A 20,026-nucleotide genomic window follows, 5' to 3' on the forward strand; every position below is an offset into this window, starting at 1 on the left:
TGGGTTCTTTCCCAGAAAACCACCTTCAGTACCTTTTTAAGTATAGTCGGATGAAAGAACAGTGGAATATTTTAAACAAATGTAACAGCAGTCAGCATCCGGAATGAAAGCTCTCACAGGCCATTCTGATGTTTGCTTTAGTGCTTCAGGAAAAAAAAGGACGGCAGTTATTTCCATAAAACTGTCCAGTTTGGGCACTACAAAGAGTGCTTTGGCGAGGATCATGGGAGTTTTTACCCACTGGGCTTTGATCTTGTTCAAGCATTGGTTTTCTGCAGCTTTCGCTAATGCCCGTTAAGTATGAACCCAGTTCAGCCCTCACATGCCCTCTGCCTTCCAAACTTATTAATATTGATTTTCATTTGCAATTCAGGATCCCATCTGTCACTGACTGGCGGTGTCCTGGCCTCTATCGCCTGGGCGCACAGGGGCCGCGCACCGGGTTATTTATTTTACCTGAAATAAACCGCACGCTCGTCCTGCTGCCGGCACCTGCCGCCCGTCCCGTCCGGTACCAGCCGGTTAGAGCTGTCCGGAAGACATTCGCGAGATTGTAAACGATAATCGTTTCCAACTTAAGTGCGCAGACTAGAAGCGAGCCACGTCCGGAACGAAGGAATCCGGCGACGCGGCGCGAGATCCACGCCAGACGGCTGTCGATGGAGATTGCGTCCGCCGGGAAAGACGTGTTTAGCCGAGCTTCCTGGAAACAAAGCCTGATTGATCACGGCAGGTGGTGGTGCCGGAAAGGGACTGGGCCCTGATGGCTGCCGTCCCTCGTCAATTCTCTCTCTCCACCTTTCAGGATTTCTGTAACAAAGAACAGTAAATCGAAAAGGGGGGGAAGTAAACAGAGCTACCAGAAACGAATCACAAATGCTTTGTGATCTCAGAGTGAAGCATCTTTAAATGCACTGGCTGAACCAGTAAGCACACGTCCTCGGTGAGAGTGGATTTTAAATGTCACATATCCAAAGGAGAGCATTAGTCTCCCCTCACACACATAAACAATCGTTTATGCTGATAGCTGGCTGGTAGTTATGGTCATATTTTGTTCTGGAGCTTTTACGCTTTAGAATCGAGTTTACAATTGCTTAATGTGGATAAGAGGAGTGTGTGTTGCTGTGAGATGTGTTCTGCTGTCTATTTGCATTCACAAATCTGCACTATACTTGCCATTGCTCTGTTGGCCATCCTAGATAAGGGCCAACTTCAAAATTAATAAATCGTAAATGTAATGATGAGGATAACTAGTTACCATGTAATGAATTGTCCTAAAGAAGGCTGAATACATATCGGAGTCTCCCTGCTTCTTCATCAAACGAGTCTTGCTGAGAGCCTTCCGCAGAGACTCAAGACGGCTCTCGCTTTCGGAGTTTTGTTTTCGTGGAAGGCAGACGGGACCAGAGCGGAGCTCAGCGGCCCGCTCCTCGAAAGCCGTCGGCGGTTGCAGCTGCTCCCGCCCGCTTCCCGCCAGCGACTGATCGCTGCTGTCCACTACATCACAGTCCACTTGAGATCGGTTTTTGGTGGATTGCGGAGGACGTGATTACTGGCGGATGGCAAGCTGTGACAGCTTTTGTGTCAGTTCAGTAGAGTATGTGAGGAGCCCATTCGTAGCCTTGACTTCCCAGTTTTGTCACACTCGTTCCACTTGGGTTCCATGTTTATAAAGGGCACGAATGCACTGTGGGGTCCAGAAAGCCGTTCATGATAAAAAAGTACAAATGTTTTAATGAAACTTTACCTTCCTTAACCCGTAAAAGCAAAGCATGCACAATCCTTGAGCTCCTCTGGGCACTTTTCAAAAGACTTGAGCATTAAATTCAATTGAAATATTTGTCTGAATAGAGCCCCTAGATTTAGATAGCTGTGCTGAATGCGTGTACAGGAGATAAGTATGCTGCCTGGATCTAATGTAAATGACAGTCCTGGCATATTAAAAACACGTGGGCTAATCTTGCAGTATATTCATGTAACCGCTCACTCAGTTCAAAGACCTCATTATGCTCTTTGACTGACAGCCCTTTGCCATGTCGAATGTTTATTAGGGAAGGTAATAATGATGGCAGAACCAGAAGACTGGGATTAACAGCTGCCCTTGCACCGTGCTGCACATACACAAGGGCTTATCTGTGTGGAGGCCATGATTACCATGGTTTAAAATCCCATGTTGTTTTTTTTTTATAGTACCGCCGTACTGTGCTAGCTATGTCATTATTTATTTACCGAACAATTTGTGTTGTCGGTAATTAATAAAGCAATAAGCCGCTTATGTATTTGGCTGTTCAGGTTACATGCGCGACAGGGCAATGGCGTCTTCCGCGTTCTTCTCCACGCGTAGCCTATTAACACTGGGGATGTTTGTGACAGAGGTGCGTTGTGGCATGTGGCCTCCCGGTTTGACCTGGGAGCGAGCAGCTGTCCCTCGCCGAGCGGGGGGAGGGCCGTCTGTCTGCTCGGCCGGCCGTCCGCGCACGTGATGACCTTTTCCTTTAATTTGCAGTTAATCCGGAGAGCGGCATTAACATATTAACACAGTGCCTCGTGTCACATCTGCTGCACGAAATTAGATGCGCGGTCGCCGCTCATTTGCATAATTTAACCGATACGTGGTCGCCGGGCGAGGAGACCGACGAGGGAGAGGGGCCGCGGGCCGAGGGGAGGGCGCCTTCGTCACGGCCGCGGTGGCATGCGAGCGCCGACAGGGCTATCGATCGCGGGGGAATCTCTGAGCGGGAGGGCGCCCCGCTGATCCTAGATCAGTGCTTATCTTCACAGAAAAACCGTGTGGCTTTGCAATCGGCTTCAGCAAGCTGATCTTGGATCAGTTGTTTTTAGTGGAGGGGATAAGCTGTTTACTCTTTTGTGAATCACGCCATTATATATCACCTCCTTTGGAAGGGTCACGCCTCTGATCCTCCTCTTGGCAAACACCGCCAGCGCTGCATGAAAGCAGCATTGATTACCTGCAGCACACATCTGATGATGGAACACCTTCCGCTGGCCCGTGGGGTCACACTGCAAATTATACGGAGGCCTTCGACGGCTCTGCATCTCACACCTTATTTACGATGTGGAAATTAGCGGATGCCCATAGACGTCCGCTCTCCCCTTCATGCATTTTGCAGATTTAGAGTTACCTTGCAGCCAGCAGCTTGACAAGAGGTGACTGTTTTCATCCAGCCAGTGACCCGTGTCTTAAATTAAATTCAGTAACACCCCCTCCCACAACACCACCCCCCCCCCCCCCTCCAGGATTACAAGTGGCCACTCTTTCCTTAGAGCCGTGGTAGTTACCCCCCGGTCCTGGAGAGCTGTAGGGTCCGCCGGTTTTCGATTTCAACTTTAAAGTCCCACAGAAACCGTGCGAGGGGAGCTAACCATGCGGTCAATGCCTTTAATCAACAGAGCGCCGAGTAGCCGTGGAAACCAGCCGAGCATGTGGCTCTCCGGGGCCAGGGCCGCCGCCGCCCTGGTTTCAGAACGGCCATGCTGTTCCAGTAGTTTGAGGATGCGAGGCCCAATGAGCGCTGTAGTGCGTGGCGCACGTGCGCCAAGCCTGACTGGCCGTCGCGGCTTCCCACAAAGCCTCCGGCCCCACGGGCTCTTTATACAGCCAATCAGCTGATCCTAATCAGACAGCTGTGTGTGGCACAAGAGCATCTGGAAAAACTCTGGGCCTCTTCAGCTGGCTCATATTTGGATGTGACGTATCTCGATAGTTTTTCTTCTATTTTCTCAACACTCTTGAAAATATTATTTAAAATTGAGGCCACACATTAAAATATGAATCACAAAGCCGGAGCTAGTTGGCTAGTTGCCAGGTTTCTTGGAATCTGTAATTGAAACTGAATTCTTCGGTCCATTTATTAATATTTACGCTGCGATAATATCCATTTATTATTTATCCAGGGTGTCTTATACAAGATGTGGAAAGTAAAAATAGCAAAATTAGGAAGCACAAGTAAAAACCAATAGCCCATGTGCGCCTACAAAAACTAATAAGGGAAAACGGAAATTGAATTATAGCATTATAACACACATTACTTATTCAGCAAGTCCAATATTAATCACACATGCTGAATGCCTATTATCACAATATTTTTTTCTGTCAAAAGCACGTCCTGTCCAATGTACAGTAGAACCTCTACTATGTAGTATTCTACTTCCAGGAATGTTCTACTTCCCTGAATTTGGGCTGAATTTCCCTGTGACCTAAGCAACTGGCCCACCACATACCTCTCCCACAGACTCGCAGGTGCAGTGAGGGAATTAAAAAAATATATGTATTTAAGAATAATAATAGTCGTGAAACACAAAATCAAAAACATGCCCAGGCTCGCAGGTTCAAACATCCCCTGCTGATCGGGAGCTTAGTAACCAAATGTGCCACTACCCTGACTCAGAATGCATGTTGTCACGCTTTCATATTGTTGTAGATTTGTGAAGACAATATACGAAATGTTCGTTTTTCGTTGAAAACAGCATCTGCTGTAAAGTCGTCCGGCCAGAAGGTGTAAAATAATAAATTAAATGAATTGACTTTAAACAATAAAAATATTGTACTAATAAGTCTCCTATGTTGTCTCTGGGATGCTACTATGTGGAATGTTCTACTTTGTGGAACCACTGATTCCCCAAGGGTGTCACATAGTACAAGCTCTACTGTGTTGTATTACAGTAGCAAACATTATTTTAACTCATGTTGGTTTTGCAAACCCATGCATGCATCCCACTTTAATGTTTAAAGCAACAGCAGTAGCGCAGTGTAAAATTAATTCTTGTATTAGTATGCAGTGAAAGGGGGGTGGGGGGGGAAGCCTGTGGTGTTTACCACCGTACAGCTAAATCATAATGTGTAATCACTGTATGCTTGGTGGAAACTTAAAGATGTCCCTACACAACCTGTGATGTGTGGAAGAATTCTCTGTGATCAAGTCCAGCTGTTGACTTAACTGTAAGCCAAAGCCAGCGTTCTTTAGCATGTCAGCTCCGGTTTTCTGTCCTCTGCATGCCAACAAATTTGACTTATTGTCCATAGGAGACCTGCTATTAAAGTATGCATCAGCATAAAAAGGGCTTTTCGGATTTTATATCTTAGCATGAAACACATTATTGAATGTCGTAAAACATACCCATTTAACTCTAATGTGCTCAGCGGAGAAAATACAGCAGACGACTCCCACTACATTCACTGCCCTCCGTAAATCCAGAATAACTGGCGTGGGCAAGAAATGAAATGAGTTATCAAGTTTTTAAAATCTGCTCAGTTATGAAAAGGCTTTCACATGGAATCTTATGCCATCAGCTGGGATGAATTGCCCTTTGGAAAAGACATACTTCTGCATCACATTTTCACTTACTGCTAACACACACCTGTGTAAACACACATGCACTCACACGTGCTCTCATACGCGTACTGTATACTCATGCGTCAACTAACAATGAGTGCATGAGCACACAACTAATCTCACTACACACTTACAAAATTTAAGTTATATAAATATAAATTAAATGGCAAGGCTGCATTTCGTAAGAAAAATAAACATTAAAACATTGTCCTTGAAACTTAAATTGAACAGCCCCATCAGGTCTTAAACAGAAAATGCTCAGTAGCTCATAATGTTTCTTATAGGCCATTCAGTACCTTTATATGCATTAAGTATAAGGTAAATGCACAGCACACTGTCAGATTACTGTCCCCATCACCATTGAACAACAAATCCTGCATGTGAAGGTATTTCATCCCAGATATAATTACGTAAAGCTTCAAAAATCAAGTTATGCACTGGGAAAATTAATTTACATAAGAGATTTTCTTAAAGCATGGGACTCGCACATGGCATGAACTGAATCGCCTCCTAAAGCTCATTCCACTGCTCTGTAACTGCGCTGTCCTCTTAAAGGCATTTCATTTGCACTTTCCAGCTTTCTGAAAGGTGGCGCCTGGATGAATTCGAGCTTTATTACGAGTATGCCCAGAGGTTTATGAAATGTCCCGCTGGCCCCCGTAAACACATGAGTAACATTTAAACGTGCAAAAGGCCGCAGTGACACGCGATGAAATGCTCTCCGCTCGCATATACTGAAGATGAACAGTCAAGCGATCCAAGTGCTGTGAAGTGCAGTGTTTATTGCTTCAGGACGTTCTGCTTTATGGATCACTAAAAATAAAGCAGGGACGGTTTAGGCAGTTGTATAAGCCTGTCTCAGGGGAGACTGGAAAATAAACACATTTTACAAACAATTCTGTGACATAATTACTGTCACTACAAAGCATAATAAGTTTGAGATTGTCAAGACTATATATATATATATACACACTTGCAGTGAGCGCCATGTTTGGGACAGGCCATTTGCAATATGAGCTCACCAGTGTTCTCTTTCTTCTTAATGATGTTCCCAACACTTGATTTTGGTAAGCATAAGGTTTAGCCTCTGTTTTTTGTCTGTTTTTTCATATTTCTCAGCCTCATAATGGCCTTTCATTGGCACAACTCTTCTAATGCTGACAAACACCAGTAACAGACTCCAAAGGCAATCAAAAGCCTGGAATCGAGTCTAGATCCTGAAAGCTCTCTTACGTTTGCAGTAGAGAAGCAATTGAACACACCTGACTCCTCAGAAACACCTGTGAAGGCATTTGTCCCAAACATTAAGGCAACCTGAAATGGAGAGGGCTATGTATAAAAAGTGCCGTTGTTTCTACATGGTTAAAACCAAAATGTATTGAAATACCCTTTTATTAAAAGCTGAGACTCTTTAACCACCTATGATTTTTTTAAAATTTCAAGTCTATAATTATGGAGTACAGAACCAAATCAAGAAAAAATATATATGGCTTTGTCGCAAAGATTATGATATAGACATGCAGGTTATGTAATTCATGTGACATGTTTGATGCCTGTTGAAGGAGTGTTTCCTTACACACAGTAATGGCAGAATTGACAGTAATACTGAAATGCTGTAATTTACTGATCTGGGGTTATTAGGTGAAGGCCATACAGGGAGTGCTGGGTGAGAGAGTGTTACGTGGCATTAAGGCAATGTGGCCAGTGTGTGGGGGAAGGGAAGCACAGTCGCCTTCTTTTTCCCGCTCATCGCTGCTTGTATGGTGCATTCTTTGGTCACAAAGAGACGTGAAAATTTTTTCCTATTGTGACAAATTTAACAAGTAAAAAATGCCATGGGGTTAATATGTTTGGTTAATGGTATTGTCATTATTTTACTGTTGGCCTCTGACACATTATTCCAGCAGCTCCATAATGATCCCCTGACACCTTTAAGTGAATTGCGCTAACCTCAGTTAATATTTATCCTTGGCCACTGATTGCTCTCTGAGACATTTTTTTTTTTTGGCAGTAATGGCCACTAGTTTCACAGCAGATGTGCCTGTGGTAGATGTCAGCTGCAGATCACCCCGGGTCCCAGCTGTGATCTGAATGAGGGGACAACCAGTGGCCACTGCCTGTCAGTTACAGTATGTTACCGCTGGTAATTAATACCCGTACCTGAGATGCTAACCGCCTCTCTCTCTCTCTCTCCCTCTCTCTCTCTTCACAGATCCCCCAGGTGAGCTACGCCTCCACGGCGCCCGAGCTGAGCGATAACACCCGCTACGACTTCTTCTCCCGCGTGGTCCCGCCCGACACCTACCAGGCCCAGGCCATGGTGGACATCGTCAAGGCCATGCGCTGGAACTACGTCTCCACGGTGGCGTCCGAGGGGAACTACGGGGAGAGCGGCGTGGACGCCTTCATCCAGAAGTCCCGCGAGGACGGTGAGTGCCCCTCCCCCCGACTTCAGCGCCCGTGTGTCGCTTTTTCAACGTTTCTGTGCGTCCACGCCGAAGAGTTACAGCTCTCGTCTGCCTGTGTGAGAGCGTGACGGGGCGTCTCTAAGCGTTTGTGGGAAGCGCGGTTAAAAACGTCGATGAGAGAGCCGCCGGTTTCTGCCCCGGAGCGGTGAGGTCGGGGACCCCCAGCCGCGCCTTTTGTGAGCGGCTGACTGGCGCATAATGGAAGCGGACATCGCCCGCGCGCTTCTCCTCCGCCGTGTACTTTTCCTGTCACCGTCTCGTCTGTGCCGGCACAGAAACACGCCTCCCTCTTAGAGGCCATTTTTCGACCAGTATGCAGGCGTGCGGGGTGCCGAGCCGCTTCAATGAGGCTCTGAAGCTTCTCAGAGGAAGAGAGGGGTTGTCATGGCGAGGTGTGAAGGTGTGGAGGTGGGGGGGGGGGCGAAATCGCAGAGTCACGACTTATGGCGACGCTGCATTCCGAGCCACGCCTCCAGGCTTTTCACCTCTTCAGCCAATCAGTACGGGCCACTGCATCATCCCTGTTCATGGCCCAAGGAACAAAAACTTGTAGGACGCACATAGCAGCCTTGCGAATACCTTTGCCCCTGTTTGATCTGGGGTCGCCGTACTTCCATTACGACGAGTAATTTTATCCTCCGTGGGCATTTTTTTTTTATCTTAAAAGCGAAGTGCACGTCGTGTTTTATTTTCACGGACTCCATCAAGAGCCATCCGGAGACACCGGCCCTTTTATATTGTCTTTGAGGTGGCTTGTTATCTGAGGAAAATATTGTTGCCGGGGGCAATGGCATAAAGCTTTGAAAATTAATATGATTTGTGTAATGCACGGAGGCATTAGTTCAGCGAATGCTGTTCAAGGTCTTGTGTACAGGACTGTGAACTGTTGGGGTGAGGTTTTATGTATTTTTAAAACTCCTCTCTGTACTGAGCACCATGAGTGGCAGGCTGTATATTGAAGCGGTGGAAGCTGGTTCTGTGAGCTTATGGTGGCATGTGGTGTCCTCAATTATTCGGGGTGACGAGGGGGAGGGGGGAACAAGGCCTGGACCTCTTCCCATTTTTGTGTGGAAGCCAGGGTTTCCCTCTCAGTGACACCGGAATTGCAAATCCCCGAACATGCTGTAAAATGGAATTTGGCCGCATCGCACCTGCCAACCAAGTTAGGAGTCAATTCTGTTTCAGTTCAGTCAGTGCAGGAAATGAATTGAACCTTGTGAAGTGAAAAATGGCCATAATGCTCTGAGTATTTTTCAGTTCACTTTTTGATTTTCAATTCATTAACCAAATTGAATGAATTGAAATAGAATTGACCCTAACTTTGTTGCCAACACACCAGAGAGATGAAGGGTGTTAAATGGGGCCTGCCCAGTCGGAGGGCTGTCCCTGTTGGTGTGTGTGTGTGTGTGTGTGGTGTCTGTGTGTGTGTGCACGAGCGTTTGTGTCAGTCTGTCTGTGGAGGGAGGGATATGTTGACCCACTCATCCTGGCTCCTTGGCAAGAGGCCATTTGCAAATCCAAATTATCCTCTCTTCTTGCTATAGTGGCCGAATACCTGTTATAGATACCCATTGGTGCAATTCAGCACACTTAGACATTGAAATGTGCCAGAACGTCAAGGGAAAAATTTACCTTTTGAAGCCAAACACCCCCCCCCCCCAAAAAAAAAATGGCCCGGAAATGAATAGCCACCATGTTCTCGTGGCGAATGAACACATTTCTTGTTTAAAATGCACTTGCGTGGTTGCGCCCCTGACAAGGATATTGTGGGAAATGATTGATTTGACGCCTTGTTGTTCCCTAGCAAACCCCTCAAGGCTATTTATCTTTGTCACGAACCTCGGCTCAAACCTAGTATAGATTGACGAGCTGAAATAATGTTGGCAACGTCAGCTGAGAAACAGGTGGGTATTGGTTGACGCCATGGGGGAGAATAAATTAATTAGTGAAAAAACTCACTTTTATTGAATAAATACTTGATGTCAGTGAAGAAATGCCTTCATGAAATGCTTGTATACATTAATATTCACCCGTGGCAAGGCAATGATCTCTTTTCATTGCACAATCAAACACTATATATCTTTTTGCTGAGTGCATGTGCGTGTGAGCGCGTGTGCATCTGTGTGTTTGTGTGTGTGCACGTGTGTGTGTGGGAGTGCATGTGGGCGTCTGTGTGTGTGTGTGTGTGTGTGTGTGTAGGTGCACGTGTGTCTGTGTGTGTGTGTGTGTGTGTGCACGTGTGTCTGTGTGTCTGTGTGTGTGTGTGTGTGTGTGTGCACGTGTGTCTGTGTGTGTGTGTGTGTCTGTGGGTGCATGGGCGTACGTGTGTGGGTGTATGTGCGTACGCGTTCATCTCTGTGACCCATAGCTGTTCTTTATTCTGAAGTCTTTTTTTGGCTTCATTTTGAAGTGTGAAGAAAGACGCGTGTCTCCTTGAACCTCCTTGCCCTCCTCCCTTCCCCGGCTGCTGTGCTTTGTGCTCTGTGTTCTGATCCTCAGCGGGGCGGCCTGCCCGTCTCTCACAGCGCGCTGCCAGGCCAGCGCAGTCAGCGGGGAGATCTCACCTGCCCCTCTTTCAATATTCCGCAGACTCGTCTTCTCCAGGAGGAGAATGAGTGACTTCTGTCTTGAATGGAGGACACGGAGGATGTGCGGTCATGTTTTTGGGCCTTGTCCTTCACCGTTGAGGCCCTTGTTTCCCCCGCCCCCTTGTATGCTGCAGCGTACTACGGGACCTTTGACACCATCGATCAAAAGTGTTCTAGCAGGCGAGGTGAGGTTAATGACCTCACATTCTAAACGGAACATGAGAAAGCGCTTTAACCAAACTCTTTATTTGACTTTAGAGTTGCGGCATTATATAATTTACTTTTTAATATCTGTGGGCCTGTATAATACATTTTTGAAAGGTTTTGAGATCTTTGCAAGGCTACGCATTTTAACTGGAAGGGAAGAGTGAAAGAAAGTAAAAAAAGAATGAATGACCCTTCCTTTGTACAGATGTACAGACACACCATACAAACTCAAATGTGGACTGAGCAAATAACAGAATAGCGCAGCAAACACCGCAAGTTTCTCAGTGTGAATACAACTACCAGAGTTTACTTTCACCCCACATTCACTTAGAGTTAAAATGACTCTGACAGAGTAAATTTTACACTGCTGTAACAGCACTCTGGTGGAACTGCTGTTTCTGGGTATTGGGAGGAGGGGGGTCTGGAGGGAATTAGCAGTAGTGTGTTGGTGATCACAGGATGGTGGAGCAGTATTGAGCTCATGGCTGTATGTCAGGGTTCAGGCCCTCTTGCCTCCCCCCCTCTGGGTTAATAAACCCTCCCTGGTCTGAGCAGGCTGTGTAATGGAACTGGACCAGAGTTAAGCTCCCTTACAACAGATGGGCAGCGACCAGTTCTGAGGATAATCCAATTCCACTGGCTGCTGAAACCAGCAAATGATATAGTCCCTATACCAAGACATGGGCTTGGAAGCCTGTGCACGGGGGGAGGTGAAATATCGTTCTGAGCCGAGAGATCATTGGCCAGAACTGAGAGTAGGTTGCTGATTGGAGGGAAGAGCAGTAGCTCAGGGGGGCTTCCAGAAAATGTGGGGTATAACTCAGAAAGGGGAAAAAACGAGAAGATGATGGGGGGGTGGAAGTAAGGAGAAATCAAGAAACGACAAGAAGAGATGGTAAGAGCTGGAAGGAGAATTACAGAGTGCACACGCATGCGCACACACACACACACACACGCAGGCGCACACGCACACGCTTGCATGAAAGCGTGTCACATTAAGGGGAGTCTTGCGTGTCTCCTTACTGGGCGCCTTACTTTGGGGCTTCGCCCTGCCCGGAGCGTGGCGCAGCCGGCGCACCACACACCCCCCCCCCCCACCTCCGCACCCACACACAGCCCTCTGACCCAGCCTGCCGCTGGACGTGATCGCCGCAGACAGGCCTGTCAGTCTCCGGGCCGCCGCGCCTCCCCTGCCTCCCGGCTGATCTGGGGAGAGAGCGCAGAACTCCCGGCTCCGCGTGGAGCCGGTTTAGAAGCTAAACCTCTTTGTTATGGGTCAGGCCCTCCAACCGCGAGCGCTCTACCGACAGCGGGCTTCACGCGACCTCCTGGCTTTTTTTTTGTCGCCGGATGGCCGAAGGGACAGAATGCTTAAACCGCTGCGTTGGGCTCGGCTCGCGGACTCCCAGGCCGATCGCAGCCCCCGTACAGCCCAGTGTGCATCGACACATCGGAGCCAATTTCAGAGACGCAATTAGCACGTCCATCAGGTTAACAGCGTACATCGGCAGACAGCCACACCGGGGCATTGTGGCATTTAGAAGGAACGCGCAACAACAGCAGTTAAACCTCCATTACCGCTTTGGCACGGCGTTGAGCATGAAGGGCGGAGGCAGTCCAGCAGCCCCGTTAATATCCAATAAAGCACGACATGTCCAATTAGCATCCCGCTCACCCGAGCTCAAGTGCTGACGTTCCCATTTGTGTGAAATTTCGAAAAGGTCCCTGCGTCAGAGATGCCAAGAGCTAAGCTGTTGTGCATCGCCTTTTAATGAAGCAGTTTGCGCTGTCTTTTAGAAACGGTGGACCATTTGTAAATCTTTACTAAAACTCCATTTTGATGGCCAGTAGCAATGGTTCTAAAGCCGGTTAGACTACCTGCTAGCAGTATCTTACAACAATGGCAGTGCTGTTTTTTTGCAATGCAAACAATGTTTTTTGTGAGCTTTTTTGAAAAATATTTTTTGAATCCAGGCTAGAATGCTTTACTGTGCTTTTTGCCAAGTAAAACAAAAGACACAGATATCATCCACAAAACATGAAACCCTCAGGATTCAGATTGTGAAATAGCCAGAATTACAACTATTTGATAAATATGAAGATAAGTTCAAATGCAACAGCAGCAATCTAAATTGCAATGGAGAAGTGGAAAAAGATTGTCCTGCACCGTGCACAAGCTCCCATTTTGTCACAGTTTTACCACGCCTTTAAATGTGTGTTTTAATTGTTAATGAAAAGTTAATTGGTGTCTGTGTTTGCGGAAGAATGCTCATTTCATTGCGTTCAAATGGAAGCTGAATGGCCATAAACAGTGACTCATAAACCACGGCCGGCAGCTATTGGCCGTGCTGACATTTAGCCGCTCATTTGCATGCCTCATCGTATCTGCGCGCCTCCAGCCATCTAAATGAATGAGCATGACTTCATGGGCTGCTGCAGACATCAACACCTGTCTACCTCAGCATGCACATATCAACAGAGTGAGAGTGTGTTTGCTCTCTGTCATGAAGCGATTATCGAGGGTCAAATATATCATTAAGTACCATTGGGCTGGAATGCATGGAACAAAAAAAGTGAAAATACAAAAGATTGTCTCTACTTATGTATTCGTCCATTAAATATGGTTTGTTTTCGATCAGCTTGCTGTTGGCCTGCAAGAGAAAGGGTAGTAAATATGGAATGTACTATCAAACCACTGTCATAATACTTGATGAGACTGATGTCAACTGATGGAACGTTTTAGATTTTGCTTTCAGACCTGCGGCTCCTCCCCGCTCGTAGTCTCACTCCCACTTCTGATTTTTGGTGGTCGCCCAGCCTGGGTCCGGCAGCCTTTACCGCGGGGCAGCTGCTTTGTGTTTCCCGGCTCTTGCATTCAAACCCGGGCCCAGGGGTAGCAGTGCGTCCGTGGAGCACAATGGCGCGGGCCTTAGCGACCGGCTGATGAAGGCATTGTCGATAATAAGGATAATGAGGCACCGCTCGGCTCCCTGACGGGTTCCGGTTTGAGAGCCGCCGGCCTGGCCTCGCCCCGGAGCCCGGCACTCAGCAATCACGGCTCATTACGGCTGAAGCCCGGCCGTTTGCTCCGGGACCATACACACCCGTGTAGGTGCTGCTCGTCTGTGAGCTCGTCTGTGAGTCTGAAATACAGTACGTGCGAAACGTTTGTCGCCATTGTCATTTTCTAGGTATTTATTTCAGGTTATTGTGGGATTTGAAGTGTGGCAGTTATATTTTTAGCACTTTTTTAGTGGAGAATTTTATGTCACTTTGGATTGATTCAGTTTCTGGAGCTGTTGTGTTTTTAAAAAAGGGGTTGTCCCTTTGGGAAAAGTGTGCAGGATAGTAACCTTTTCAAAGGTAGGGAGCAAATAAAAATATGGTAGATATAATTTTATGAAGTCATTTTATGGAGGTTTTTTTCTTTGATGTTCTGCTCTGTACTTCTATTCTTGGTTTTATAAGGTGCAAATAAGTTTTAGATTAGAAATGCTTTGCACTCTTAAATCCCTCCCTCCAAAAGCCAATGTCATTAAATTTAATGACTGTCCTATTTGGCTTTGACAGCTTTTGGTAATAAAATAATGGTTTTACAGTGCTTTATTAGCTTTAGTTGTAGTATGCTATTAAACATCTATGAATTGTTACTCAACATTTATAACACCATTTATAACCAAATGGTGGAACCTGTAACCTAACTTAATCAAAAATCATTGCACACTTGGTGTTTCTTTGTCTTTGTGTTTGCTCAGAAATGAAGTTTTCTCTTTGATGTTTAAGTGCTGAGAGGATGCAGTTAGCACAAGATAATATTTGCTCATTTATCAAGCAGCCATGTTTTCAAAGATAAAACTTTTGTAAATCCCTGGGGATGCAGTCAATGTTTTCCTCAGCCAGAATGCTTAGCTCTCCCTCTTAAAGGATCCTGATTCTGAAGGATCTTCTTCCTTGTCACTTCGTCTGAAGTTGAAAATGCTCTGGTGTAGAACACTGTTGTGCTGTGCGTCTATTCTAAGCCTGGCTGTCGGGGGGGGGGCTGCGCGTCTGAGTGGAGGGGTGCTCGCGACTCTGACGGAGCAGCACGCTGGCCCTACAGCGCACCCCCTGTCCCGTGTCCCCGGCCCAAATGATGGGCTCTAATGAGATGTGGGTCCTCATGGAGGCTCACCCACAGGGCAGTGCCCTTAACCTTCCATGTACCGAGTTACCTGCCACAATTCTGCCAGGTCGCATTTCCTTGCTCAAAGTGTTCACAAGATTCACCCCCAAGCTGGGCAGAACCCCCACCATGCATACACACACACAGAGACCACCCCCACCACACGCCACCGTGCCACCGCTAGACAGCGGAGTCCTCTTACCGTTCATCCGCTCGCATGCATTTGTTCACCTATTTGCTTCCTGATTAGATCTCATACCATTTCCCCTCTGATTGTTTTAGAGTGATCGCTCTTGCAGGAATATCCCATTCATCATCTGATACTTGTATCTGTAGCCCATATTTGCTTTATTAGACCAGTCATTACATAGATACAAAGCAAGTAAACAAGAGCACTTAAGGGGTAAGAACCAATCGGCTTTTAATTACTATTAGTGTACGTGTATTCTGCCCTGTAGATCTGGATAATAGACAATGCAAACTGGGTAACAACCTCTCGGATGTACACTGGAATTTTATTTTCTGCATAGTCACAGTAAAGCTAATGTGCTTCTCATTCAGATACACGGGGGAGGGACCTGTTGGATGAAAAATCTCTTTTTCAGGGATCGTTCGGAGAAGCAAGTTCTACTTCTCATTTGTGTGACATCTTTTCTCGAGCAGAGCAAAGCAATCACTGACTGTGACCTACTTCCTGCACCCTCCAGTGTGTCGCATTCCGTAGTTTTGTGTTGTAGTGTGCCTTCCTTCCCTCTTTCCGTATAGACTTATAACTGCAGTCAGTTCCCCCGTGCATGGTTTGCTTTCAGCTCTCTATTAATTATGTGAGATTGCTCAAACATCCCACTGAATGATTCAAGCACATATTGTAGCAGTTTGTTTATATAATTATGTTCTCGTGGCTTAATTGGTAGCCACGGGGGGTCTGCTGTGTTACCGAGGCACTTGCGTTGCGTCTTGTGACTAGGCGACCACAGCGACTGACGCTGGAATTGGGGACCAGTCTAGAGTCAGTGATATCCTGGGGCTGCTCTGTCCAATTTTAGATGATTACCACCCATCTGACTACAGCTTTATGCACAGAGCAGAGTATGTCCTAGTATGTGAATAGCTTCTGTGGTCTGTTGCTTGAAGCACAGTTGTAAGGGCTCATGTTTAAAAATACATTTATTCTGAACTGCAGTCCACAAAAACTGACAATGACCACAGGCGTTGGTCATATTCCACAGTTTTCTTGAACTATTTAATGGCTGTTTAGCATTAAATGAGTGCTGCCCATTTATTTTCATCCTAAATAATTGAATACTAAATACTCAATACCATCCATACCAAGGTTTTGCAATGATCAAAAAAGTTTAATTACCAAACTGTGAGTGAAGAAAAAAAACATTTACCATTTAACTATTTTTAGTTCATGTTAATTGTTGATTTTATTATAAAATACACACAACAAGATTTATAAGTTTCTAGGTCTAGGCTTTCTTGGAGCAGCATCCTGTAATTAACAAAAGACACATTTTACAGGTGGTGAAAGGTAAAAATATTTCAGAAAGCTTCAATGTGTTTTAACAACACGGACAACAAAAATGCCTGTTTAAGTTATTTTCAGCCAATTACAAAGCCACTTTAGAAAAGTTTAAGACATTGTAATTTTTTTACAATGTGCTGCAGACTTGATTTTTCAGTGTGGTAGAATTGTTAAAATTGAAATTCTCTTATTAAATACACTAACCACATTTACATGTATGAGTACTAGATGATATATTTATGCCATAATAAAATAAAAATAAAAACAGCTGCAGGACAATATTCAGCTTTGGTTAAAATCATTCAGTGGCAAAAACCCCTCCCTCAAAATCCTGTTGTGTAGGCTCTCATATTGTGCAGGCTCTCGTGTCACAGGGCCACACATGCTGACTTTCATGGCATTTTTTTCTTGTTTGGTGAGCTAATCTTTCCTGCCAGAAGAACTGCAATGCGGACCATGTCTCAATTAAAACCGGAAACCCATTGTTTTCTGTTGCCTTTCTCAAGTATGGGTTTTGTTCCCGAGAGACCCTGGGGGGGTACCGGTTCGCGGGCCTGAAGCAAACTCATTTCCTGCCGGGCTCGAGCGGGCCGCCTCATTTCGAGCCGACCCGGGCGTTTCCAGAACGGATCGGTACCGCTGCAGCAGGTCCGGCTGAAGAAAGCTACTGCTTCAACTGAGCCACTGCTCCAAGCAGTATGTGTGCAGCACACTCATTTTTTTCCCTAAATGAAATGTGAAATGACATGGAAGATCTGGGACAAAGGTTACTCCCTGGGAGAAATTATGCCAGTAGAAAGCGCTGAAGAAAAAAAAAAGTAGAAGTAGAAGTGAGAGAGAGAATAATTTGTGACGCGTGGCCTGCACACGCCTGCTGCTGATAAATCTGGTGCTATTTACAGTGCTTTGCTCAGGCTTGATGGCATCATCGTATTTTACATCTCCAGTGGCGATAAAACTTACCTCAAAAAATATGACTGATCATGAAAGAAATTTTAGCCCTCCCAAAGAATGATGAACTGTCCTCCCCTGTGAGAATAATGTAGCTCTAAAATTTACCATAAGGGGTGGTTTCCCATTACACACTACGACCTTCATATGAACCTGGTAATTGGGTTATTCAGATTCGGCTTTAGATTTCACATACATTTAAAGAATGCTTTATTTGGTTCCCTTTGAGTTTGCATTTCCTGTTGCAACTGTAGAGGAGCACAGCCCCCCCACCCCCCCCCCCCGTGTCAAACATGGTAAAATTATCCCTAAATCAATTAACACAGGATATATGAATTGGAGATGTGGACTAAGATTCCTGGGCACTCTTTGCCCTGTGTTGGGTTGTCCTGGGGCATGAGATATGTCTGTAATAGAGCAGCTACCTACAAGATAGAAATAGTTTCCCCTCTGTATATACCCTACACACAGACACACACACGAACATACAAGTACCACGCTACTGTTTTATAAGATCTCCATATTGATATGTTTATGACTCCAGAGAATGTGTTTAATTACTCACTGAACGCTTTGTAATTAAATCAAATACACCCACTGTTGTTTATCTCCCCCAGAAAATAAGCTCTTACTTGCATTAAATACCACACTCATGTAAACATGATTCAGTATAGTATGCCACATTTCAGTGATAGTGTCACATGACTATGTAACTGTACAGATTCTTCTGCCCAAAGGTGTCCCATATCCAGTGACCATAGAACTCTGTAGCCAAAACAGACTTTTGGCAATATCTCCCAAAATATTTATTAAACTCTCCCTCCATTCATTGAACATAAAAAGAAATTTTGTGTTTAACCTGAAATATGTTGTTCAAGCTTGATGCATCTACCTAAAAAGTGTTACATTTTACCCTGTGTTAGGTTTTACCCCGCTCTCTCTTATGTGTCTGCAGTTGTGCATGTTATTTCAGCCGTTTCGCACATGAGATCTATTAATTTAATAAATTAATGTTTTAAAAACACTGCTTTTTTCAGTTTTCTGTGATTTTCAACAACTTTACCGTGACTAACTTTAGCCAATATTTTCTGACAAACGCCCATCCTTAAGTATATAGCCTATATTGTTATTGTTTTTATTGTACACTATAAATATATATAAATGATTCAAACATTAATCAAAAATTAAATATATTGTAGGCTAAAAAGTCCAGAGGTGGAGTTTTAATGTGGTCTCCAATTTTGGCTTTACTTTGAACTCACATTTTGATGTAATTTTCAAAGCAACTGAACACTGAAGATTGCTTAGAATCATCAACAACGGTCAAAGAACATCAGTGCTGATCAGGCTTGTATCATCAGGTCGACAATGTCGAAAACTCCACCACTTTCAACACCTGTTGAAATAACTAGACTGTGGAGCAATGATTTCTGAAACCAACATAATTACCAAGTAAATATCAAGCTTCTAAAGCTGCCATGTAAAAATATAGAATGAAGCTAAACACGATAATTTGCCTGAATTTATTTTCAAGTCATTTTTTCCCCCTCGAGTACTTTATAGTGCTTGAGCAGTCCTTGTCTTTGGAGCACTCGAATGCTCGAGTACTTGTGCCCATCCCTAATCAGACCTGGGTCAAATACGTATTTGTTTTGGATTCAAATACTTTTCTGTGCCATATTGATCTTGCCTGGTGTAATTGAGCCTGCCAGTATTACCAGAATGCAGGGTTTGTGCTTTTTGAGAGTATTTCATTGTTTCCAATACACCAGACAAGATCAGTGAAGCATAAAAAAGTGTTTGAATCCAAAACAAATATGTATTTGACACAGGTCTGTCCCTAATATACAATCAGTGGCCAGTTTATTAGGTACACCTGTCTAGTACCAGGTAGGGAACCCCCTTTTGCCTCCAGTACTGACTGAATTCTTTACCGCATGGATTCAACGACGTGCTGGAAACATTCCTTTTAGATTTTCATCCATGCTGACTTGATAGCATCATGCAGTTCCTGTGGATTTTTTTTCAGCCACACATTCTTGTCGTGAACCTCCCTCTCCACCTCATTCCAATGGTGCTCTATTGGACTGAGAAAGATCGTATCTGCTCAGATCCAAACAAATACCTGCAAACTCAGCTGACAGCACTTCACCTTGCAGCCACACAGTGACTTCAAACATACTGCTAAAGAAACTAAGGAGTCTTTTAAGGGCCAGTGGAATGTTCTTGACTGGCTAAGTAAATCATCCAACCTGAATCCAATTGAACATGCATTTCATTTGGATGGAATATTGCATTTATATATCACTTTTCCAGATGCTTGATGTGCTTTATAGTGATTGGGGGAAACTCATCTCAGCCACCACCAATGTGTAGCACCCACCTGGGTGATGCATGGCGGGCATTTTGCGCCAGAACGCTGAGGTGGGCAGGGAGATAACTTTTTTTAGCCAATTAAATCAGGGGATGATTAGGTGACAGGTTGAGAGGGCCAGGTTGGGAATTTATCCCTCACAACAAGCAGGAACTGAAGATGGCTGCAGTACTGCCCTGGCAGTGCATCACCAGGGAAGATACCCTTATGGGTCACATACTTCATTGAATACAAAGGCAACTTTAAGATTGCTAATTTGTCCAATTACTTTTTGTTCCCATAAAAAGGGGGAACTGTGTCTAAAAGGGCTGTAATTCCTGCATGGATTGCCTGATGGAGATGTCACATGACTGTCTGCATATTCATTGTTTCTTTTCAAATCCAATCTGCTGGA

At 45.1% G+C, this 20,026-nt stretch overlaps 1 protein-coding gene across 2 annotated transcripts in view; it reads left to right on the forward strand.

The window, feature by feature from the left end:
- Window positions 1–20,026, forward strand: part of LOC135234358 (metabotropic glutamate receptor 4-like) — a 265,830-nt gene that overhangs the window by 129,755 nt on the left and 116,049 nt on the right. For both annotated transcript variants that reach the window (XM_064298878.1, XM_064298879.1), the window contains exon 3: window positions 7,567–7,783. In XM_064298878.1, the coding sequence (XP_064154948.1) occupies window positions 7,567–7,783 (217 nt within the window). The remainder of the gene's footprint in view (window positions 1–7,566; window positions 7,784–20,026) is intronic.

This window comes from Anguilla rostrata, chromosome 11, assembly GCF_018555375.3.
Source record: "Anguilla rostrata isolate EN2019 chromosome 11, ASM1855537v3, whole genome shotgun sequence".
Taxonomy (NCBI): Eukaryota; Metazoa; Chordata; class Actinopteri; order Anguilliformes; family Anguillidae; genus Anguilla; species Anguilla rostrata.